We start from the raw sequence: 25,793 nt of genomic DNA on the forward strand, positions 1-25,793 counted from the left end.
AATACTTCTGTCGCCCTCGTCTCTATGTGTCGGTGAGCGTGTGCCAGTGACACACCTGCTGGCCCTCCGCCTCTCGCATCTCCGTCCAGTGGCTGAGCTGCTCGTCGCTGGTGCTGTTCATGCCCAGGGACACCCAGCCCAGCCTCTCGCGGGGCTTCAGGGTGCTCCGGCGGCAGAACACCGTCAGCACCAGGGACACCTCGGACAGCTGGAACAGGGCCACCTGGAACACGAAGGTCTCCTTGTAGGTGGGGTTGGGCTGGCCGCGGCACACACCTGTCTTACACTTGGACATCTCTTTGCCCTTGGAGTCCAGCATGACCAGCTTCACATAAGTGTCTGTGTGGGAACAGGGGGGAGAAAACAGGGCAAGAGTGACACCAAGTGGTTGGACTGAAAAGTGCAGGCTTGTGTTAAAATTACTCTCCAGATGTTTTTTGTATACATTGTCCTGCAGCTAAGGGTGACCGCCTCAAAGTGGATAAAACAAGCTGTTGAATGTGGTGGGACACATCCATGACAACTGCGATAGCGCCATGTGATTTTTAGATTGTATCAATAACGCACAGAGATTGGAACGGGAATAGGTGCCAACATTTTGCAACCCTGAAATTCAGATTTCTATATAAATCTCACTTTTTATAGAATTTCTGTGACACCATTGAAAAGGTGGGACATTTTGGAAAGACATGGGATGAGGAATAAATACATCAAATCTAGGTGGTCACCCTAACTGCAAAGTAACATCTATTGAAACAACGCTAACTGGTTTAAGTCTAATAGTGCTTGAAATAAAATAAAAATTAAATGGTGGTTGACATATTTTTTTTAACATTTTTCTTTTGGCAGTCACAGCAACTCTTAACACTGAATATTGCTTAACGTTGCTAAACTTTATTTTGCTTTTTTAAATCTACTAATAATACTAATATAACAATACTTACACATATATATTTCAGATAAGTCTGAACAAAAATGTCTAAATGCAGCTTTTTCCCCCCTGACATAATTCCAATATTGATGGAGCAATATCTGATCGAACACTAAGATATGAACTGCTAAACTAATACAAGAATCTAATGCAACACAAGTAATCTAAACCAACATAAGAGCAATATTAAAACGGATGTTCCCTGTGCGTGGTTATATGGAGAGTTAGATAATTCCATATAGCCTTACCTCTCATGATATACAGCTGTCCACCAACAAAATGTTTGACACAACAAAACAGACCGTCTGCAACAGCACACACACGACACAGAGGAGAAGCAGAGAGAGGTTTAGAGGAAAACGGGAAAAGGAAATATTAAAAACTAAACTGCACATGCAATTGTTTTTGAGGCATTTGACACATTTAGCATAAATGCCTTTACAAAAATAAAGAAGGGCCAGACACAGAAGGTGAGATCACAAGAGCAGCAGAGCTTTGGGTTCGTCCAGAATCATTTTTAAACATAGAACTACGTCTTATAGACCCTTGAAACTATTGTTAAGGAATACATTCTATATTTAAGAATGTAGGCAAAAGAATGGTGATTTCAAAGGAGAAACCGGGCTAAACCACGGAATATCACAAAATATGAAAAATCAAGGTGGTTTTGACAAATGAAAACCACTCAGATACATACGTGAGTGATATCAGAGACAGCTTTTCACTTTATCCATAGATATATTACATACTTTACCAAAAATGTTGCTTTTAAAAAATGTGCATACAATTCTGATGCTAGAAAATAGCATTATTCCATCCCTTGTAATAGAAAAACAAACTAATTGACTTGTGAACCCTGGAAAATACAAAATCTTTGTTTATTTTTTTTTTGTAATTTTGAAAACTCCTCCTTGAACCGACACCTTAACGTGGTGGAGGGGTTTGAGTGCCCGAATGATCCCGGGAGCTATGTTGTCGGGGGCTTCATGCCCCTGGTAGGGTCTCCCAAGGCAAACAGGTCCTAGGTGACGGGTCAGACAAAGATCGGTTCAGAAGCCTCTTATGACGACGACACAATCAAGGCAGTTCACGTCGCCCGGATCGGCGTCACCGGGGCCCCATCCTGGAGCCAGGCCTGGGATGGGTGCTCCATGGCGAGCGCCTGGTGGCCGGGTCTTACCCCACGGGGCCCGGCCGGGCACAGCCCGAAAGAGCGACGTGGGGCCGCCCTCCCGTGGGCCCACCACCCGCAGGAGGATCCATAAGGGGCCGGTGCAGAGAGATCTGGGCGGCAGTCGATGGCAGGGGCCTCGGCGACCAGATCTCCAGACACAGAGACTAACTCTGGGGACATGGAATGTCACCTCGCTGGGGGGGAAAGAGCCTGAGCTTGTGCGGGAGGTTGAGCGATACCGACTAGATATAGTCGGCCTCACCTCCACGCACAGTTTGGGCTCTGGAACCCATCTCCTCGAGAGGGGCTGGACGCTCCACTTCTCTGGTGTTGCCCGCGGGGAGAGGCGGCGGGCTGGTGTGGGCTTGCTGATAGCCCCTCAGCTCAGCCGCCACGTGTTGGAGTTTACCCCGGTGAACGAGAGGGTCGCGTCCCTCCGCCTTCGGGTGGGGGACAGGTCTCTCACTGTTGTGGCGGCCTACGGGCCGAACAGCAGTGCAGAGTACCCGGCCTTCTTGGAGTCCTTGGGAGGGGTACTGGACAGTGCACCGACCGGGGACTCCGTTGTTCTACTGGGGGACTTCAACGCCCACGTGGGCAATGACAGTGACACCTGGAGAGGGGTGATCGGGAAGAACGGCTTCCCCGATCTGAACCCGAGCGGTGTTCAGTTATTGGACTTCTGTGCTAGCCACGGATTGTCCATAACGAACACCATGTTCAAGCACAAGGGTGTCCATCAGTGCACGTGGCACCAGGACACCCTAGGCCGGAGGTCAATGATCGACTTTGTTGTCGTGTCATCAGACCTCCGGCCGCGTGTCTTGGACACTCGGGTGAAGAGAGGGGCAGAGTTGTCAACCGATCACCACCTGGTGGTGAGTTGGATCCGCTGGCGGAGGAGGAAGCCGGACAGACTTGGCAGACCCAAGCGCATTGTGAGGGTCTGTTGGGAACGTCTTGTGGAGCCCTCTGTCAGTAGGGTATTCAACTCGCACCTCCGGGAGAGCTTCTCCCATGTCCCGGGGGAGGCTGGGGACATTGAGTCCGAGTGGACCATGTTCTCCGCCTCCATTGTTGATGCGGCTGCTCGGAGCTGTGGTCGCAAGGTCTCCGGTGCCTGTCGTGGCGGCAACCCCCGAACCTGGTGGTGGACACCGGAAGTAAGGGATGCCGTCAGACTGAAGAAGGAGGCCTATCAGGCCACTCTGGCTTGTAGGTCTCCGGAGGTCATCGACGGGTATCGGCAGGCCAAGCGAGCCGCGGCTCGTGCTGTCGCAGAGGCAAAAACCCGGGCCTGGGAGGAGTTCGGGGAGGCCATGGAGGAGGACTATCGGTCGGCACCAAAGAAATTCTGGCAAACCGTCCAGCGCCTCAGGAAGGGGAAGCAGTGTCTCACAAACACCGTTTACGGTGCGGGTGGAGGCCTGCTGACCTCGACTGGGGATGTCGTCGGACGGTGGAAGGAATACTTTGAGGATCTCCTTAATCCCTCAGTCACGTCTTCCGAAGAGGAAGTAGAGACCGGGGACTCGGAGGCTGGCTCATCCATCACCCAAGCTGAAGTCACTGAGGTTGTTCGCAAACTCCTCGGTGGCAGGGCTCCGGGGGTGGATGAGATCCGCCCTGAGTACCTAAAGTATCTGGATGTTGTAGGACTGTCTTGGTTGACACGTCTCTGCAACATCGCGTGGCGTTCGGGGACCGTGCCTCTGGACTGGCAGACCGGGGTGGTGGTCCCTCTATTTAAGAAGGGGGACCGGAGGGTGTGTTCCAACTACAGAGGGATCACACTCCTCAGCCTCCCGGGTAAGGTCTATTCCAAGGTACTGGAGAGGAGAATCCGACCGATAGTCGAACCTCGGATTCAGGAGGAGCAGAGTGGTTTTCGTCCCGGTCGTGGAACACTGGACCAGCTCTATACCCTCCATCGGGTGCTCGAGGGTTCATGGGAGTTTGCCCAACCAGTCCACATGTGCTTTGTGGATCTGGAGAAGGCTTTCGACCGTGTCCCTCGGGGTGTCCTTTGGGGGGTGCTCCGGGAGTACGGGGTCCGGGGCCCTTTGCTCAGGGCTGTCCGGTCCCTGTATGACCGGAGCAGGAGCTGTGTTCGCATTGCCGGCAGTAAGTCAGACCTGTTCCCAGTGCATGTTGGACTCCGCCAGGGCTGCCCTTTGTCACCGGTTCTGTTCATAATTTTTATGGACAGAATTTCTAGGCGCAGTCAGGGGTTGGAGGGGGTCCGGTTTGGGGACCACAGGATCTCATCTCTGCTGTTTGCAGATGATGTTGTCCTGATGGCTCCATCAAACCCGGACCTGCAACATGCACTGGGACGGTTTGCAGCCGAGTGTGAAGCGGCTGGGATGAGAATCAGCACCTCCAAATCCGAGGCCATGGTTCTCGACCGGAAAAAGGTGGCTTGCCCTCTCCAGGTGGGTGGGGTGTCCTTGCCCCAAGTGGAGGAGTTCAAGTATCTCGGGGTCTTGTTCACGAGTGAGGGAAGGATGGAGCGTGAGATCGACAGGCGGATCGGTGCAGCGGCTGCAGTGATGCAGTCGCTGCATCGGACCGTTGTGGTAAAGAGGGAGCTGAGCCGAAAGGCAAAGCTCTCTATTTACCGGTCGGTCTACGTTCCTACCCTCACCTATGGTCATGAGCTTTGGGTAGTGACCGAAAGAACAAGATCGCGGATACAAGCGGTCGAAATGAGTTTCCTCCGCCGTGTGGCTGGGCGCTCCCTTAGAGATAAGGTGAGGAGCTCGGCCACACGGGGGGAGCTCGGAGTAGAGCCGCTGCTCCTCCACGTTGAGAGGAGCCAGCTGAGGTGGCTCGGGCATCTGTTCCGGATGCCTCCTGGGCGCCTCCCTCGGGAGGTGTTTCAGGCATGTCCCACCGGGAAGAGGCCCCGGGGAAGACCCAGGACACGCTGGAGAGACTATGTCTCTCGGCTGGCCTGGGAACGCCTCGGGATCCCCCCGGAGGAGTTAGAGGAAGTGTCTGGGGAGAAGGAAGTCTGGGAGTCCCTGCTCAGACTGCTGCCCCCGCGACCCGGCCCCGGATAAAGCGGCAGAAGATGGATGGATGGATGGATGAAAACCATGTGCATTTAGCTCTGATGCCACTTAAACATGTGTTCTGATCTACTTGTTGAACGCATTTTAAAGGGTCCGTGTGATTCTGGACAGCAACTCAACCTGTACCACTTGACACATAAGTAAAGTGTGCATATAGTTCAGGCGGTGCCGGGGCAGCCCTCACCGATGGGCTTCTCGGTGGCGGAGGTCTTGAAGTGGCTGCCCTGGATGACCTCTGCAGACAGCCGTCCTGTGGTGGCGTTATAGATGAGGCCCAGGAGGAGCTCAGGGAGGCAGCTGTCCTCAGTGGAGCGGTAGGACAGAGCACCACCGCTGCGGGACACGCTCACCACAGAACCACAGCCCTGAGGGGAGTAACAGCACGGACATTACCACTGAGCAGCAAATATTACCGCTAAAGAACCTTGGATGGAAATACATTCAAACAGAAAAGATGTTTGTTACAACTGAACCAATACCAATGTTTTATGATGTTGCTTTTATAAACTTGTCCTGTGCAGTGTCCTTGGGTGTTTGGAAAGGAGTTTACAAATAATAATAATAATAATAGTAATGTTATTATAATTGTATTAAAACATCTAAAAAGAAGCAGAAACTAATGTACTACAGCTCTGAACCCCAGTGAGAGTGTTTGGAGCTGGAGAAGGTTTTGTGCAGTGGTCACTCTCTCACATCATCAATACAAGATCAATTGATGGAAAATAATGCAACATTGGGTTGAAATACATTTTTGAATATTGCAGAAGCTTATTTGAAGCTACAGTGAATGTGTGCTGTAATCAAAGCTAAAAGTCGCTCGACCAAATATTAGAGCGTGTGATCCCTTTTTTCTGTGGCGACTCTGAGGCTGCACTGCACTAAACACTGTATGCAAAATTAAATTAATGGCCATTCAACCTTCTCATTTCCTGTAGGTTTGAGTAATCCTGTATTGTCCTGCAACTGAGGCTACCTTACCCCTATCCCCGCCAGTATCCAATATACAATTATTAGAAAAATGAATGTAAGAATATAGGGTTCTAAAATGTCACACAGCCACTTTTAAAATATCTGCTGTAGGTTATAGTGTCACTATGAAGGGGCGGGGCTTGTTTGTTTTGCTGTACAATGAACAAAATGTAAAATGATGATTTACCTACGTTATAGTTACTAAATACCTGAATAAAGCATTATATTTATCCTCCACCAAATACCAAATACAATACTTCTAATAGTGTTTGTCTAGAACATTGTAGGAGAAAGTCAATGGATTTTTTGTGCTATAGAATTGTTACTTCATTGTCTGTTGACAGTGGAATTGCATTTCTCTGACACTTAAACATGTCGGTGTGGCAGGAGTAAAATAGAGTTTGATAATATCAAACTCACCGTGGCCTCGGAGCCTGGCTCCAGAGTGACGGGCAGAGCCATCTTGCCCTGCAGGTTGCGCTTGGTCAGATGGAACACCTTCTCCCCCAGGACCTTCTCCTTCTTCATCCTCCTGATGCTGTAGAGCCTGAACCTCACAGAGTAGTCCTCCAGCGCGTCCTGCTCCACCCGGCAGAACTTAAACGTCTCTGTGAAGACCGGGCAGGGGCCCTTCTGCACCCCGGTTTTGGCACGCTGCTTCTTGGTGGGCAGTAGGACCAGGTGGACCTGTATGTAGGATTGCTATTATACAATACTGTAAATACTTCATGTTTGGAGAGGTAATGCCTTTTTTCTGTCCTGTGTTGTGGTACGTCTTTGTAAAAATATAAAACATATTTTCAAACACACAGTTTTTTTACATGTGACACTACAGCACATTCTCAACAACTTTGCTCTTTTAAAAATATATTGTAAATTATTATGTAACTGTCCCATCCTAAAGGATATATTTTTAAACAACAACCTACCCGAGCAACACGTGAAAGTGCGTAAAGAGTTCATTAACCTGCCAGGAGATGTTTCCGGTCTGTTTGAGGGCGGGGATGTCGGTTGCTGCGGTGACAGTGACGGCCAGCCACTTCTCGCCGGAGTCGTACTCAAAGGCCACGTCCAGGGTGCCATATTTGGCCATGGGCTCCGGCTCGTAGGCGGCAGGAAGCGGGGGCACCGAGCCGTCCTGGGGCAAAACGAGCGGAGGAGAGGGTCAATCTGGACCGCAATGATCTCAATATGTAGATTGAATTAGGGCTGCACAATACATCGCGATCTAGTCAAAATGTATATTTCAGTTGGTATAATTATCAAATGTCAAAAGCTGCAATAATTTTAAAATAATACAATAAACATAATACAATAAACCTCTGCAACTATGTACTTGGGCCTCAAAACTCCTGCCATGGACACAGTAATGGATATCGTTGGCACGTTCAGCAAGAAAAAAGGCCATCACAAAAAAAATTCTCTGAAATTGTGACAGACATATGGAAGATGGAAACAATGTACTAGATTTTGGACTGGCTTGGACTGTTTTTTGTGTGTCGTGATTTTGTTTTCTGTGATTGTTTTGTGCCACTTGTGTTTCCTTTTGTATTGTTTTCTGTTCTGTGCTCAAGCTTTATGTTTTGTGTTCTTTATATTTTCTAAATAATAATAATAATAATAATAATAATAATAATAATAATAATAATAATAATAATGAAACATAAAATCTAAACTTAAAAAATAATGTCTTTTTCAAATAAAATATCTTGTCTTTACAGAAAAACTTCCTCTTTTTATGGGATTTCAATATCTTCACAGACCTGGAGTTGTTTACAATGAGCACAATGAACAGAATCCTACTTTTTAAACATATTGTAAATCTAATCACAAGTGTAGTACTTGATTACCGTATTTTCCGGACTATAAGTCGCACTAGCCAAAAAATGCATAATAGAGAAGAAAAAAACATATAAGTCGCACTTGAGTATAAGTCGCATTTTTGGGGGAAATTCATTTGATAAAATCCAAGACCAAGAACAGACATTTCATCTTGAAATGCAATTTAAAATAATAACAGATTAGAGAACATGGTGAATAGGTGTACGTATGCTAACGCTAACACCTTCAGCTACATGAGGCACAGACAGAACTGTGGTAAGTGTCTGGTATGTTAACGTAACATATTAACAATTATTCAGATAACTATAGCATAAAGAACATGCTAACAAGTTTACCAAAGCATCAGTTTTACCCCAAATCACTAAATCCATTGAATTCTTCTTCCTCTGTGTCACTTCTAAACAACTCCACAAACTCCAGAGGTAGAGGAAGTGCAGATTCTTCTTCTGCGTCGCTTAGAGCCTAGAGCGCCCTCTTGTGGTTGCCAGTGTGAAAATAATCAACATGTTAAATGTGGTTACCAGTGTGAAAATAACAAATAATATCACATATAAGTCACTCTGGAGCATAAGTCGCACCACGGCCAAAACTGTGAAAAAAGGTGCGACTTATAGTCCAGAAAATACGGTATTTCCAAACTCTCTCTTAAACAGGCCATGGTTAGAACACATACAAGCCTCTGTATCACTCGGCAGCTCAATAAACTACAGCTCCTCACTCAGTTGTTTGTCGGTTAAACTCCTATGGTTGAAATACATCTTGTTCTTAAAGCTGGATTCTGTTACACGCTTATACCTGACATGAGCTGACAGTGAAACAGACCCTGTAACTTTAGCTGTGTTTTTACAGTAAACATCTGTCAGCGGAGCCCAAACTCACACATCTCATTCATTAGTAAAAGCCTAATGCTGCTGTCACGTGTGCCTGCCGTTACCGCATGTACCGTGATATACCGGCAATTCAGTCACAAGTTTCACTGTTTACTGAATGTGTACAGTATTTCAGTATTTGTGGTGCTTTGGGTTCCCCACATCTAGAATTCACCAGGACTCCCGGGTGTAAGTGATAGGGATGACAAGATTGTTAGGTTAATCGGTAATTGTGATGATTCAGGAGATAATATAATTGTAATAACTAAGACATTATATCATGGCTAGTACGGAAAGTGTTTTTAATTCAATCTATAGTTCAAATACAAATACGTCTGAATGTAAAGTACTTCTTAATCTGCCAGTTTTTGTAACATTTACTGTATTTTTTTTTTCATTCAGAATATTAGATGAGGAATGGTTTCAGTAATAGTGAATAATCATAAAATTGTTACATTTTTGATTGTATTGGATTAAAATATGATGATATAGGATGAGCAATTCAAAAGCTGATCCTGATGATGACCACAAAACCTGCCCTTTTGTCATTTGTGAATCACTATGTTCATACAAACTCTGTGCTCAAGAACGTTTTGTTTTGTTGTTGTTGTTTTTGTTAATTATTACATATTTTGCACGGATCAACGCACAAAATTCCATTGAAAAATACAGTGCGCCGTGTATTTTATTTTTATTAGTTTGGCTCTTGTTTACAATACAGTTGCTAGACAACAATAATGGAATCACCTCTACGTTTGAAGTAAAATAAGAAACTTCACCAAAATCCTAAAAATAAGATCAGTTTTGGTGAAATGAGTAGTCTTCATTTTCACGTACATTTCTATGCCAATGAAGCACCGTCAAATGAATTCTCATCCTGTTCAACACTCAACACATTACATTCTATAAACCCATCATTTATCAGTTTGATTGAGTTAAAACACAGGGTGAATGTGCTGTGGGTCACTAAATCACATTTTTTCCTGTTCCAAATGAATAATACACATAATACACATCCATAATTGAGCCTGTAGTTTGCTGAGGTGCTGGTTCCTGGTGCTCTCACCTCTTGCCCCAGGACGGCGGTGCTGTCACTGGGTATGTCCTCGTCACAGCCCTTGTTGAGGTAGCTCTCGGTGTCTGGCTCCTCCTCCTCTTCCTCCTCGCTAGCCTGGCTGGAGCCCTGTGGACTGGAGCCATGCTGGGCCGGTGAGGGTCTCTTGCCCCCCTTGTGGGTGCGGGAGGATGACGAGGAGGTCTTTCTCTGCTCGGGGTAAGGCGGAGGCTGCAACTCGTTCAGGGAGGCATCTTTGTGGATTCTCTGGATGGTGGCTGCCCTCGGCCCATGAGCAGAGAAATATGTGAGATGGACAGGCAGTGTTGGGTTACCATGGATACAAGATGTAAGTTGCACCTGCCACACTCAGTGCCCTTAGAATGATGAGCAGTTGTGCTATTTAGGTTAGTTCTGACCACTACGATAAGCAAAGGCTCAGATTGTGCTGCTCGGTGGTGAAGTGGATAACACATATGCTGCCATGTCCCTGTCCTGTCCATTAAAGCCAAGGAGCCAAAAAATCATTCAAAATCAACATCTAAAACGCAAACTCTGTAATTTAGTGTAAGGAAAAAGATTATGAGGAATATGAAATACATTTTGACAGAAATGTCACATAGTACCATGCAATGTAATATCACTACATTCTATAAAATCTTTTTTTTTGTGCTCAAGTCACCGACATGTTTCAAGTCCCTGAAGTTCATTTGAAAACAGAGATTTTATTTTAAATGGCACTTACAAACGCGAAATCTATTGAGCGCAAAAAAATGTATTCCATCCTTTTTTGAGCATTTTGAACATTTTACTGTTAAGAGTAATATGTGTCAAAAACTTTATGGGAAAAAAAAAAATTGGACCTTTTACAGGAAGAATAGCCCTTAGGCCATCCTTTCCTAATATGCAAATAATATTGTATTTTTATATAATTTAATGTACTAGTCTGTTGTTTAATTTACCCTAATCACAATGTTTTTTTGTGTTGGCTCCTGGAAGTAAAAAGCATTGTTTTGTTGTAGAATGCTTTGCTCTTTTAGGTCAGCCAACATATAAATTTCACTAAGCCAGGTTTATCAGCCTAAATTGTGGTGGTGTCTCACCGCGCTCACTGCAGGCCTCACTGCTGTAGCCCTCCTGCTCCTGTTTGCTCCCCCAGGACGACGCTCTCTGCTGGGCCATGGGCTCTGGACTCCTCTCCTCCCCCTCCTCTCCCTCCTCGCTGTCCGACGCTGCCCCCTCTGGATGGGATACACAAGTACAGCTCAAAGCACACAAATCTACAACATTTACGATCAAGACCGGCACACTGCAACACACACAGATGAAGCAAGAGAAAAGAAGTTGATCGAGTGCTAAGAATGTATTTTTTCAATACCAGATGCCCTTCCTGCCTCAGAGTGAAGTGGCAACAGGGCGGAGTGTCTGGCCCAGGAACACAATATGCACCAAGGTTAGGTTTGTACCAGCTGGTCGCCTCCACCAATGTCTTTCTCAAATCATTCTGTGCATTTTTTTATTCCAGCAGGGGATGTGAATGGCATCTAGAAGAGTTTTTAAAATATGTTTTAATCATGCACCAATGCAGTGATGTAGTAAAAAGGCGTAAATGTTCTGGTGCAATTGTGCACTGCGGACCCTCCACCAAAAAAACTGTTAAGATGATATAAAATGTAATTCCAATCTATTCAAAACTAATTTCTACCCGAGAGCTAATCACTGCACCACTGTGCAATAAACCGCCATTCAAAACTCTGCACACGGCACCACAGGGAAACACAGAGGAAAAGCCCATCACCGAGAAGAAGAAGCGTTCACAGAAGACTCTACCCACTCCGGTGAACTGTAGTCATCTGGACACTGTTTTTTATTTTGATAAGACGTTTCGACTCTTTTCGACTCTCTTTTAAGAGTCATTCTCAATCGCAGCCCGGAGTAGGATAAATATCAGAGTTCTCGGTCGAAATGTCTTGTTGAAAAAAAAAAGTCCAGACGACTACAAGTGAATCTTTTTCTACAATGGAACACTCCCGGAGAAATGAGGGATTACATACACCACTCCAGTGCATATTCACCGTATTCCACCCTGCCCACGCTTACTTCTTACTACTACTAACCTGCACGTCCATTATGATTTGCATTTCCAGTTAAGTTCCAGCTATATTCATTTCAATGGCGAACTAGAGAAAAGGCTTGCCACTAAAATATAATGTCATTAGGTTGATTTGTGCAAAACGTTCAATGTTTATGTGCACCAATATAAGTCAACAACCTTTCTCTGGATGTCATGAAAATGACTTTTAGTTTGTATATATATATTATTTGCTGTAAAGCCTCATGTTAAACCTGTGAATAAGGTGAATATGCCCATTCCAAACTCTGCACACGGCACCACAGGGAAGCACAAGGACGGCCCCTGATCAACGCTCCACACGTCTCTAACCTTTGCCTTTCTTCTTTTTCTTTTTCTTTTTCTTGCTCTTCTCTTGCTCTTTCTCTTTCTCTTTTTTTGCTTCCTCTTTTTTTGCTTCCTCTTTTGCCTTCTTTTTCATGTCGGCCTTTTTCTTCTTTTTCTTTGTTTTGGACTCCTCTACCTCCTCTTCATCCAGACTTTCTTTCACCTCATCCTCCTCTCCTTTGGACATCTTTACCTCGCGCTCCTCTTCACACTCTTGCTCGCCCTCTTTCTCGCTTTCCTGCTGTTGGGACACTTTATCCTCTTGTTGCACACTTTCCGTCTCCCACACATCTCCCTCTTCTTGTGTTTTCTGCTTTTGGGCTTCCATCCGTTTGGCCTGGCGTTCCTTCTTCCTCTGCTCCCTCTTTTCCTCCAGCTCTCTTTGCTCTTTTTTCTTACGCTCCTCTTCCACTATTTCGGCTTCCGTTCTTTTCACCCGCCAGCATCCGTCTCTCCATTCCCAATCCAGCTGAGATTGAGCATGGTCGTTGTCCGCGCCCTCGTTGGCTTGGCTTTCCGGTTCCGAATCCTTGGTGATTTGCCAAATGCTTTTGCTCCTTGCTTTCCCATCTGTGTTTGAACTCCCCTCCTGTCCGGTGCTGCCTCCGCTGTTGTCTCCTTCGTCAACGTCTTGGACCTTTTTCACGATGGTGGTCACGCCCTCGGTTAGCTGGTCGCTGACGGCGTAGGTGGCGTCGCTAACGCTGTTGGCGAGGTCGTCCACGCGGCTGCTGACCGAATCCAGGATGGAGGAGATGTTGACGGACGGGAGGTTGTTTTGGAAGTTCTTGAAGAAGGCCATGGCTCTTTCTCTCTCTCAGAAATGTAAATTACCGGTAGATTAGCTCATCACAGCTCTGGCATGTGGGGAACTATGTGTAGATGAAGCTAGTTAGTGTGTATCATTGAAAACAAACAAACATATTATAATACTTTTCATATAGTTACTAAACGTGTCAATCATTAGGGCTGCACACATAGCAATAAAAGGTGCACTAATAACTTTTCTGCTGAAGGTCCTGTCATGATTTTGACTACATGTTGTTGCTTTTCCTGGAATGTTACACAATATGGCATTAAAGCCTTTATATAGAGACAAGCAAGTGACGGCAAATTACCAAGTATGTTTGGTAACACTTTATTTTTGAGTACACTCACGTTAATAGCTAACTACGGTAGCAGCTAATTTGCATACAGTAGTTAATAGAATGTTAATTGGTCTTTATCCCTTATTAGTATCACCGTTTAGTTTAGACTTTCTGGTTTCAAACTTTCAATTGCGTAAGTAGAAAGTTCAAAGCAAGCAATTAATTGAAAAAGTGCAGGAATGATTGATACATTTCATAACTGTTTATTTTTGTGATATTGCAACTTTTCAACTCATAGCGAGTTTAGCATATGGTCAGTCAAATTAACATTTTTAAATGTAACAAATTGAAATAATATGTTTTAATATATAAATAATTATTTCATTTAGCCAAGTCAAGTTTTGTTCAAATAAAAACTGTAACTTTTAAACCAAAAAATAAAGTTTGTTTAATTTATTTGTATATTTTGCACTGAAAAACATGTTTCCTCACTGTGAGCGGGCTCGCCTCTCCACAAACCTGATTCTTACTTGGCCTGGATGAGCCTCCACCTGCTTATCTCATGGGAAATGTTGTTCCGTAAAATATCATATTCCATATTATGACATAAATCTCATTTATCTGAATGGAGAATGTTCGGAAGTATGGTACAATATAGTGATAGATATTTTTGCAAAGTATTGTGCAGCCCTGGTATAAATGAAGCATATATTTGATGAAGGAACATAGCCCAAAATGTGTTTCATACCCGGTGGCTGGAGGCTCTCACAGTCGTGGAGCTGGGGCGTCAGGCTCCTGGGGCTCTCCATGCACAGTTTGTTGCTGAGGTAAAGAAAGAAGAGAGCCATGAGGGCCATGAAGGCAGCGATGGAGGACAGGACGCCCAGCAGCTCGGGGGACACTGGAGACACAGAGGGACAGGAGAGAGAGGGAAAGGGGGACAGGAAAGAGAGAGAAAGAGAGCATGAGTGACACACATGTACGATGGACACGACTATGGGACAGTAATAATACATAGAAAATAGTGGACTTTGTTTTCAGGAGTAGATAGTGTACAATCTCTCAAGTAAACACAAAATCAAGCAATTATTAAAGTGGAACACTATGAGTTTTGAAATGTAGCATGGAAGGATGATGGAGTAGAGGTCAGCACTTTTGCTTCACAACAAGTTCAATTCTGAGGCTGTAGAGGGCTTTTTGTGTATGCATGTTCTTCCTGTAACTGACTAAAAATTTCACTCAATTCATATTTTGTCCTACTTGAGTGTAATTAGTTTGAGTACCACTTGGGTTCATTATGTTTTGGATAATGGCGCATATAAAGTAGGGCCAGATAGAGTAATGAAAATCAACATATTAAGATTATAATAAATCATGTAAAGGGAAAACTGCAAAGATCAAAATATCCTGCATAATTTATTTAGGTGATGTAGTGTCCTTTTGGATATACAGTACCTAACCTGAATACTGGATAGCCCTATATTTCTCCACGGACTTAACTTAACTTAATAACTTAAAGGTGCACAATATAACTTTTTGCTCTGTCGTTTGAATCCAGGCTCAAAATGATTGTTTGGCTGTGCTTATGATTTATGTGTACTTTTTATGTATTTTGTATTTGTACAATACATTTTTGAATTATTATTTATGCTTTTATTTGTTTCCATTATTGTCTGTAAAGCACGTTTGTAGGCATTTTGTAGGAATTGTGCTGTACAAATACATTTTGATTGATTGATTGATTGATTGATTGATGGAAGGTCTGCCCCCTGCTTGTCACCATGGAGACAAGGTGGCCATTTGATGTTGGAGACAAGCTATATAGTGCACCTTTAAAATGGTCTTGAATGGGCAACAAACGACTTTACAAACTTAACTTCCAACAAAACTTTGCTGAATATAATGACATCCATTTCTTCCCAGCTTAAATCCCTGTTTAGTGGAGGAGATCTAAGCTATTGTAGTTTCCACTTCAAAGGGCTGCTTGAGCCGTGTATATAGGCCACTCGTACGCTGAAATGTCTCCGCTGATGTGATGCTGCTATTTTTAACAAGAGCCTCATAGGAAAAATGCATCTATGCTCACTAACTGGTCACTCTGAACAGCAAAGCACACTACAGGCCTGCTCACTGTATGGAACATAAATGAAGGCACGAATAGAGACAAGGAGAGGGGGAGGTTGAAGCAAAGATAACATTTTAATAAACCATTTGAAAGCGTAAATGTGCAGAAAGGCTTTATTTTACCACTAAACATAGCCCTTAAAGAAACAGTTGGCCATGAATCACATTGAATCACCAGGGATGGAAAAAAACTTACAAATATTCACCTTACTGTAATTGAGCACCATTATTATGTATTTTGTACTTTTTTCTGGTATTTAAATTAGTTTAATTTGTTTGAAATACTGATCTATAGTGCTACTGTGTTTAAAAAACCAAAAAGGTAACTAACTAGTATTTTGAATAGTATATTTTTATGTGAATACTGGAAGGAATATTCTGGCCCACATCATCAGGCATAATAGTATAGTATAGAGGCATAATACTCCCTATGTCAGAGGCATTAGAAATCCAGCTATTTAAATGTATTCATACATCACATACGTTACACGCCCTGGTCCAGATCAAACTGACTGCAGGTGAAAGTTTAAAAGGGGTGCAAAGACCTCTTCCATTAAGAGTCATAATTTTAATAAGGGGTTAAGCACTTTTAAATGAGGTTTCACCCTTTTGTAGAGCCGGGCTGAAAGCGACCGTTTTGGATTATATTTGGACAGGGATGCATTACACGGCTGGTGCAACTTTTTCCGTGGATATCCTGATTTTGCCCTGGCTGTTACAAAGCCCCTGAATGAAGTAGCTGAACAAGCTAAAACTCTTTTCAAAGTATGAAGATCCAAAATTCAGGGCCAGCAAACTCAATCTTTAACTGTTTTGAAGATTAACTGTTTTGATTAGTTGTTATGTAAAACTTGCGTGGCGGGAGACAAAGCAGACTTTTACCCCTTTGATTTAATGTAACTTCAAGGCCTTATAACCAAAAACACAAGCTGTATTTGTGCTTGATAGTTGTGGGAAAGCTTGAAGTCTCTAGTTTCCAGTTAAAAGTGTGACTATGTGACTTGCATGTAGTTGAACCAATCTGGTATCTTGTGATTGAGTACATTTTAGCCATGTAACTGTACATTGACTTTAGTACAACGTCCTTTGTCCGAGATGGTGTTAAAAACGTTGTTTTTTTTTCATTTTATAGTAAAGCATGATTACAAGAAAGCATAAGACTCAATGTCACATAGATGGATCACTGAATGTTTGGAGACTTCAACATCAAGGGCCTTGATAGCAAACTCAATGCGGCTGCGGAAAACCACCCTTGAGGCCAATGGAAAACCACTTGCACAAGTGTCCATCAGATGTGGCAAATACCAAGGTACCTCGAAGAGGTAACAAGGAAAACGGTAACAGACAAATACCTACAACGAGTAAGGCAAGTCCTAAAGAAGCCAGCTCAATGGCAAGAACAAGTCCCGGGCAATAAAGAGCTACGCCCTGCCAGTGATCAGATACTCTGCAGGAATATTAAGGTGGCTAACACGAAAGGTCCTCACCATGCATGGAGGGTTCCATCTCATATTCAGACTGTACACTAGTTGTAAGAAAAGAAGCCGTGGAATAGTGTGTGTGAGAGCCCCCATCCACATGAAAGCTCCAAGATCCGCAAGTACAAGGACAAGGCTCCTACAGATGATGTGCTCATTGAATGTCTCAGGAAAAGGGGAACAGAGGACAATCATGGGAGGATAATCCCCTACATGGGATGTAGTGGAGTGGCTGATATCAAGAAATCCTACCAATGGCTAAAGCGGGTCGGTCTGAAGGACAGCACAGAGGCCCTGATCATGGCAGCACAGGAGCAGGCCCTGGACACCAGATCAATAGAGGCCCAGATCTACCACACCAGACTAGACCCAAGGTGTAGGCTGTGCAAAGGGGGTCCTGAGACCATCTTGCACTTAACTGCAGGGTGCAAGATGCTGGCAGGGACAGCATACATGGAGCGCCATAACTGGGGTGGCTGGCATAGTGTACAGGAACAGGACACAGGAGATCAAAGTGGGAAACAAACAAATCTGTGAAACTTCCAGATACAGACTGGCAGAATGGTAACAACCAGACATTGTGATGGTGGATAAACAGCAGAGAAAAGCTGTTGTAGTTGACGTGGTAATACCAAGAGATACCACGGGTTCAGAGAGGAGCTGGAGAAGGCGTGGAAGGTGAAGGCGAATGTGGTGCCTGTGGTCATCGGAGCACTAGGGGCAGTGACCCCCAAACTGGAGGAATGGCTTCAGCAGATCCCAGGAAAAAACATTAGACATCTCAGTCCAGTGCAGTGCAGGAACAGCAAAAAATATGTTTTATTTGTTTGTTAATGCCATTCTGTAGAATATTTAGGTAAAGAAATAACTCTGCGGAGCAGACCCTCCACCAGAAACGTCCAATAGTCCAACTTTAAAGTCTAAAGCTTCACAAAGATGATGAACAACCAGTGAAACACTACCTTCACCATGGTAACAGGACTAATGCAGAGCAAACTGTCAGAAAAATAAGACTGGAGCCTAGAGCTTACCTCCACTATATGTCCAAGCTTAAGAAGTGTTGAAAGTCTTTCTGCAAAATGATCCAGTACGATGAGACAGTTAATCCACAGAGACCAAAAGTGTCATGGTTTATACTGAAAGAGTTGTGCCAAAGTGACCTCTACACGCTGAAGTCTTGGCCTATTCTGTGGGGTATGGGACGGTTCACACACAGCCCTGTCCTGTAACTGTCAATGGGACATGAATAATGGAGGAACTGTGGGGTAAACGGATCTGTCTCACCTGATCCGACTCGTTAGCTTAGCCTGGAGAGGAGTGATGATGGGCTCAGTGCAGGTGAAGGATCACCACTTGAATCTAAATTATAGTGAGCAATGGAATGAAAGTAAAATTGATCGGTTTCATACAAGATCTCCATGACATCATTATAGTAATTTTAACCCAAATGTTTTCTGAGGCTCAGAGGGAGAGGAGCCTCAAAAGGCTGCATATATTGTACATAACCAAGAAAATAATAGCCAGGTTATCAGACAAGAGAAAATAAGGACATTGCATTTTAAGGACATTTCTGGGGGAGATAATTAACTTTCAATCAACCAAAAGGGGTAATAACACTGAATCTCAATCTTTTTACCTCATAATTTCACCTAGAGCATTTTTTGGGCTCGCTTGTTCAAATACTGTCGGAACAATCCTGGGATGTTGCTTACACTTTGGCGCGTTGGAAGAAACAAAACCTACTGGATCAATGAATAATGAGTGCACAGCTGTTTCAAGAGGGAGCGAGAGAGAGAGAATGAGAGGGAGATAGAGAGAGACGGAGAGACAGAGAGAGACAACCTGATCTGGACATACATAATGCACAAACAGACATAATGCTTTTCAACTCACTACACAACCATTTGTGTACCGCAAACCAACACTGAATCACACTGAAAGTTTTAGAGAAAAACGTAGAGGTGGAGAGGACTGAAGTGCAATATTCAAGACATAAAACCATTTCACAACTGATTTAGTCAGTTTGCTCTGAATGATATATGATTTTGGAGATGTGTTCTGCATTTGAGAAACATATTACAAATAATTGACTGTGATTGGTTTGTCACCAAACCTGGGAGAGAAAATGATTTGCTGTGAGCACAGATATACAGAAGATGTTAAAGGAGCAGCATTGTACAGGGCAGACATGATAAAGAGTCATGATGTAACATTCAGAGATGCACAAGTGAATATTACCTCTCCGTGCACAGATCAGCTCATGGGCACCACAGCTCCGCCCCCCTCCTGGAAAAGACACAATACAAATTTGTTAGACATTTACTGGAAATATTCAAATTGATTTTAATGTTTTCTATTAGACATTTGAATTGAGGAATATGATCAGCACAAGAGCTTTATTAACCCTTGGGATAGTATCTCAGCCTCTGCTGACAATCACGGTGAAGCATTTTGAAATGAAACATTTGCAACACAGCTAAAGCTGAATGTGTTCAATCAGACTTCTTGTATGACTGAAACATCTCTTTTTTGACACATAAACAAAACTAATGATTCAAAACTCACAAAACAGACAATTTGGGGGCGACAGTGGCTCAGTGGTCAGAGGATGCTACAGTCCACAAGCCTCTTAAGCGCATTATTATTATAATTTTTAATTTGATCATGCTATGTTTCTAAAACATTTGTGCAGTTTAATGGCATATGGCGTATCCATCTTAGACGAGATGACAGATGTTTGTGAGCTCAAATGAACAAGAAGCAGCTGCTCAGCATTAAATTAATGTGCAATATCAAAGTGACATCTTTCCAGCAGGGGGATCAGCGCTGGGACACATGTCATTTTTTCTTCAACAACAAAGTTAGTTTATTACTGTTTAAAAAGACACTTGGAGATATGTTTTGGTTCATTCACGCACCCTGCATATTTGGTCAGACCCCTTCATTATCAGGTGGTAATCCAAAAATGCTCCTCTGTGTTTTTAAAGCCTATATACTGTCGCCAGGCTAGTTTTAATAATTTCAGCACCATGACGCAGATCTTTTTTAACCTAAATCATACTACTTCCCCCAGTGTTCCAACAGATGACGCTCATTTGATCTTTGCTTGATTTTTTTCTAAACTTCAACTAGACTGAGTTTGTTAATACTTGTTTCCTACAGGAATAAGCAATTAAGCAGCAGATACTTTATTCTGGAATTAAAGTTACGTTGTATTTTTTTAAATAATGTCTGAATCAATCGAAATACAACCTTGAGAAAGTAAAGGTGAGAAAACACAGTTATAATAAGGTTATAACATGCAAAAGATTGTTTGAAAAGCATAAATATACAGCTAGTAGTCTCAGTGTTTTTCTTCTATGGCGCTGCATTATAGGGTTGTCAAAAAAAAAAATCAAGGCCGACATAAACTAGTATAGAAACTAGATACATTCTGTATCTGTACTGATTATCAAGTGTTTTCATTTCATTTTAGTAGCGTTAAACTATTCCCTCGCAATGTAGGTCAGTCCTCCCAGTGCAAGGACAAGGACTTAATATATATTTTATATATTTAAGTATAAGTTACTTTCACACTAGTTATTCCATCTTGTTTTATTCAACATCATAGCAGCTACAAAAGCAGCAGAAGAGACAAAGACACCCATTAAATTGAAAAAGCAATTAAAGTACTTATTAAGCTTGTGCGGTACAATAGGGATTAGAGCCCGCGGCTGTGATTTATATGGCTCTGGAACAGTTCACTTTACACTCAGGAGCATGCACACTGAACACTGGTGTCATGTCAGCCAATCATTTGATACTCAGGACATCTAAGTCAATGGTTATACAACCTTAGTGTGAGATGAAATTTTGATGTAGGCATCTTCAACTAGTCCTTTGATTATAGTGGTTAAGAACTGGTTTAGTCCATGTTTAGACCTCAGTTTCACCCCAATTTAGTAGATGCTTTACCTGCTTAAATCCACTGTTAGTCCTTGACCCAAGTTGACCGCCTTGAGTCCTGGTTTAGTTTTGTTCTCCCCTTATAGAACAAGGAAAGACATGGCTCAGAAAACCATTGGATAAGTGGGCCACTAACTGTCATTACTGTGTGAATCTATCATGGGTGTATTATATTATCGGAACCTATACAGAACGTTTTAAGGAGGGGCAATGCATATAGACTTTGCCTGTACTTTGGCAAGACATTGAAGTCAGAGTGGACACCATCCCTGAGGTCTTCAGAGGCTGAGATATGTTCATAGATGATCTTTTTTTCGTCATACTTTTAGAGAATGTATTAAAGTTTAATACATTTTACTCTACAGTGTTTAATAATTAAACACTGTAGAGTAAAATGGGGATTAGAGCAGGGAGGACATTCATCAAATTGTGCAGAGCCTGGCACTGTTCTATTGCCCAGAGCGCTCACCCTCGACCACCAATCAACACTCACAATTGCTTTCAACATAAACTAAATATAGACAAGATTTGTAATTGTCATTTAACACAAACAATTGTTACATTTCTACCTCCAAAATCTGAATCACGTGGCTTTTACATGTCTGGCTGTGGACCTTTCGATTAAAAATGAATACAACTCGGATCTCAATTTAATTTCGATTAATCGCACAGCCTTACATCACATCACACCACATCTGATTCAAGAATGTCACTTTGCTCTCTTTATTTGCATTTCATTGAACCATTCCTCGTTTTGCCCGTATCTCTGAACGACGCAGGCTTTACGCACGCACGGCACACACGGGCGCACGTGACAGCGGAGAGTACAGCGTGCGCGGGACGAGGGGACACGGCACGCGCCCGCTCCACTGCACCCCCTGTCACCGACACTGTCACAACAACAGGACGGGGCTCCATCCCGGTGCACGGACATCAGAGGAGCTCAACCGTGTGCAGCCCGAGCGAAAACGTGCGCACACTGTGAATGAAACGGCACTAAATAAAAGAGAAGGTGCTCGTGGAAAGCGCTCGATCATCTTTTAAAATATTCTATAAAGCAGACAACACGTGACCGCTTATAGATGTCCTGTAAACAAGCATGCGCTGCCCCAAAACGCTGCAGTTTAGGCTGTAATTTGTCGCACCTGCTCGGTCTGTATTGCAACGGTAAAGAGTCCTGCACCAGTCCCGAGTCCTTATAAACCCGCTGCTGTCCCACGGAGGACTGCAGTGGCATGTCCCCGTCAGGTCACTGCCTAAATAGTCCCTAAGCAAACCGCAGGTACGGAGTGAGCTCAAACAATACATCTCTCAGGTCATGTCACGTCCCGAGAAAGTTTGTCCCGCGGTCCACCTGAGCGCAGGAGCTGGAGGACTCACCGTCTACCGCCATGATGCTCCGTCCCGGACGCTACCATCCTCCGCGTGAGGGGGGTGACGGGGTAAGGGAGGGAGAGGGGAGGGCAAGCCGGACTGTGAGTGCAGCGTCCCGGGCAGCAGGTTGTGTAAGAGCCGGGCTTTAGGTGGTATTAAGTTGGAGAAAGTGCTGGAGACAGACAGGTGACACCATTAGTTTGACCTCATGCGGGCGCTCTGATTTTAGCCCGGAGTAAGGCTGTTTTTAGGCTTTATTTTTAGGCTTTTTATTTCATTTTTGGTAAATATTCTGCTGTTAAGTTTTGTTAAGTTTGTTTGTGCAAATATAAATAAAGGGACTATTTGAAAACGCATCCAATTGCAAGGACAGGATTATGATTATGTTTATTATGATAAGTGTGAGCATTAAAGGAAGGTCACATTAAAAAAAAAAGTGTCTACAATGTCATGCTCATGCGCATCGCTCCTTAGATCTGACTCCCCAGACCATCACTGCTCCACTTTCCAAACCGCTCATGAATAATGTTATTGCAGCAGATTTACATTTTAAATTAATATTATTATTGAAAAATTATACTGACTGAAAGCTTAATATGGATTTTAATTGAATAGGCCTATTAAATAAATTGACTGATTACTAAATTCAAGTTTATTCAACTATAAAAAAATGCTAATTAAAATAATGTATAGATTCAAATAAATTATCTTTAAAATCTTTGAAATTAAATAAGACAAAACAATGTTGTTTGGTAATTTAGAATTCATAGTGACAATGTCAAAGGGCAGCCCTGGCGGAGTCCAACATGCATTGGGAACAGGTCTGACACTGCCACAATGCGAACACAGCTCCTGCTCCGGTCATACAGGGACCGGACAGCCCTGAGCAAAGGGTCCTGGACCCTGTACTCCCAGAGCACCCCTAGAAGGACACCCCGAGGGAGATGGCTCATCTAGAGCCACAAAGCACATGTTGACTGATTGGGTAAACTCCCATGAACCATGGAGCACCTCCTGGTTCAACTATTCTCCTCTTCAGTATGCTGGAATAGACCTTACCAGGGAGGCTGAGTGTGATCCCCCATGTAAATGGAACACACCCTTGGACCACCACCCCAGTCTTCCAGTCCAGGGGTACTGTCCCAAACCGCCGCACGATGTTGCGGAGGCCAAGACAGTCCTACAACATCCAGAGTACTGTAAACAGTGCTGTCGAAGCAGGGCTTTCCCCTCCTGAGGCGTCGGACGGTTTGCCTCAAAGCAATTCTGCAATTCCTCCATGGCCTTCCCAAACTCCTCGCAGCCTAGAGTTTTTGCCTCTGCACGAGCAGCGATGTGCTTGGCCTGCTGATACTTGTCAACTGCCTCAGGAGTCCCACAAGCTAACAAGGCCTGATATGACTCCTTCTTTAGCGTGACAGCAGTTTTCACCTCATATTAGCAATATAAATAAAGGGAGTGTCTACAGAGCCGCGGCGCGCGGCCAAAACTGATAGGCTTTTTTGTGCTGCGGCTCCTGAAACTGCTGGGCTATTTGACCGCGCCGGGTTAGGGTCAGGTTTAGGGTTAGGGTTAAGGTTAGGGTTAGGGGTAAGCTATATGGCCGTGCCGCAAATAAATGCCACAACTGACAATTGAACGGAATTATTCTACCCTTATTTAGAATTATTCTTTCTAAATAAGGGTAAAAATGTGGTTTGGGAAAATTAAAAGCACTAGATGTAAGTGATATAAAAGCATAATAAGAACATATCTACATAGTTTGTTTATGTTATAGCTGAGAAGTAGTGTACATATACCTTCTATTTTAGCTTTCAATGGACCAATACTTACAGAAATGTTGACCCAATAATGCTTTTTCATTTATCTACAAATGTAATACATACTTATACCACATATTTGGAGATATCTTACTTTTTACTCCTTTTTGAATAAAGACGCAAACTAACTGACATTTTTACCCTGGACAAAATTGTAGCTCATATGTAAAAAAATAAAAATAAAAAATAAATATATATAAAAACGACTTAAATGTTGAAAATGTGGTGTGGTCCACTTGACTTGAATATTCTGAAATCATAGCATTTAAATATGAGTAAAATGTGTAGGATTAATTTATTTTATTTTTATTGACCATTAAGTCGATGTAATCCCTCATTCGTCCAGGCGTGTTCCATAGTAGAAAAAGCTTCAGTTGTAGTCATCTGGACTCAGTTTGAAAAAATAGACGTTTCGACTCTCATCCAAGAGTCATTGTCAATAACAGAATTTAGGTCGAGAACTCCGATATTAATACTGTTCTGTGGTAAGACCCGCCCATTGGGAGGAGCCTTCGTGAAGTAGAAAGAGTTGTTTGTTTCAACAGAAACTCCCCCCTTGTATCTACCGAGCTAGCCTATTCAGAATCTTAATGGGCTATTAGAAACCTCTTTGTCTTTGTGAGACCCTGGCTCAACCACCCTGAGTACCTGATTAGCATCTGAATGTCCTCTACCTTTCCAGGGGTTCAGAATCCCATTATAAATAACAGGAAGATTAAACCTTAGCCCTCCATTTCTGTTTAAAGAAGGTCTTTCTTTTTTAACAAAAATAGCTTCCTTGACTCCTCTTTCAAACCATCTTTTCTCCCTGCTTAAAACCTTCACCTCACCGTCTTCAAACGAGTGATTAGAGGCTTCAAGATGGAGATGCACGGCGCTCTGAGGTCCTGAACTTGTATTTCTTCTGTGCTGATAAAGCCTCTTGTGTAGAGGCTGTTTCGTCTCACCTATGTAACGTTCTTTACAACTTTCTTCACTGCATTGGATCGAATAAACTACATTGCTCTGTTTTTGCCGACTCAAAAACAGAGTAGTTTATTCTACTAAGTAGTTTATTCGATCCAATGCAGTGAAGAAAGTTGTAAAGAACGTTACATAGGTGAGACGAAACAGCCTCTACACAAGAGGCTTTATCAGCACAGAAGAAATACAAGTTCAGGACCACAGAGCGCCGTGCATCTCCACCTTGAAGCCTCTAATCACTCGTTTGAAGACGGTGAGGTGAAGGTTTTAAGCAGGGAGAAAAGATGGTTTGAAAGAGGAGTCAAGGAAGCTATTTTTGTTAAAAAAGAAAGACCTTCTTTAAACAGAAATGGAGGGCTAAGGTTTAATCTTCCTGTTATTTATAATGGGTTACTGAACCCCTGGAAAGGTAGAGGACATTCAGATGCTAATCAGGTACTCAGGGTGGTTGAGCCAGGGTCTCACAAAGACAAAGAGGTTTCTAATAGCCCATTAAGATTCTGAATAGGCTAGCTCGGTAGATACAAGGGGGAGTTTCTGTTGAAACAAACAACTCTTTCTACTTCAGGAAGGCTCCTCCCAATGGGCGGGTCTTACCACAGAACAGTTTTAATATCGGAGTTCTCG

General features: G+C 43.4%; 1 protein-coding gene across 3 annotated transcripts; it reads right to left on the reverse strand.

The window, feature by feature from the left end:
* On the reverse strand, window positions 1-22,444 carry syt14b (synaptotagmin XIVb). 3 transcript variants are annotated; one of them, XM_072446338.1, is made up of 10 exons: window positions 22,390-22,444; window positions 19,303-19,350; window positions 14,211-14,363; window positions 11,020-11,157; window positions 9,929-10,194; window positions 7,119-7,289; window positions 6,572-6,838; window positions 5,367-5,547; window positions 1,180-1,236; window positions 1-339 (listed from the first exon to the last, which is right to left on the reverse strand). In XM_072446338.1, the coding sequence occupies exons 1-10, from the start codon at window positions 22,400-22,402 to the stop codon at window positions 23-25; spliced, it is 1,611 nt and encodes a 536-aa protein (XP_072302439.1). In that variant the 5' UTR covers window positions 22,403-22,444; the 3' UTR covers window positions 1-22. The 3 variants fall into 3 exon arrangements, with proteins under 3 accessions (XP_072302439.1, XP_072302447.1, XP_072302456.1); XM_072446346.1 differs by lacking the exon at window positions 1,180-1,236; XM_072446355.1 differs by lacking the exons at window positions 19,303-19,350; window positions 22,390-22,444 and adding an exon at window positions 12,360-13,246 and having other exon boundaries at window positions 11,020-11,148; window positions 14,211-14,359.
* Window positions 22,445-25,793: the final 3,349 nt, after the last annotated feature.

This window comes from Eucyclogobius newberryi, unplaced genomic scaffold, assembly GCF_026437365.1.
Source record: "Eucyclogobius newberryi isolate DKJ021-1_F unplaced genomic scaffold, fEucNew1.0.hap1 SCAF_1, whole genome shotgun sequence".
NCBI lineage: Eukaryota > Metazoa > Chordata > Actinopteri > Gobiiformes > Gobiidae > Eucyclogobius > Eucyclogobius newberryi.

What these genes read in the sequence shown, in the direction of transcription:
- syt14b (XM_072446355.1), bottom strand. Translation starts at nt 13,176, where the DNA reads ATGGCCTTCTTCAAGAACTTCCAAAACAACCTCCCGTCCGTCAACATC. An exon ending in TGAGGCCTGCAGTGAGCGCG is followed by an intron (nt 10,195 to 11,019) that starts GTGAGACACCAC and finishes GGCCGAGGGCAG; the next exon opens with CCACCATCCAGAGAATCCAC. An exon ending in CGCCACCGAGAAGCCCATCG is followed by an intron (nt 1,237 to 5,366) that starts GTGAGGGCTGCC and finishes GTGCTGTTGCAG; the next exon opens with ACGGTCTGTTTTGTTGTGTC.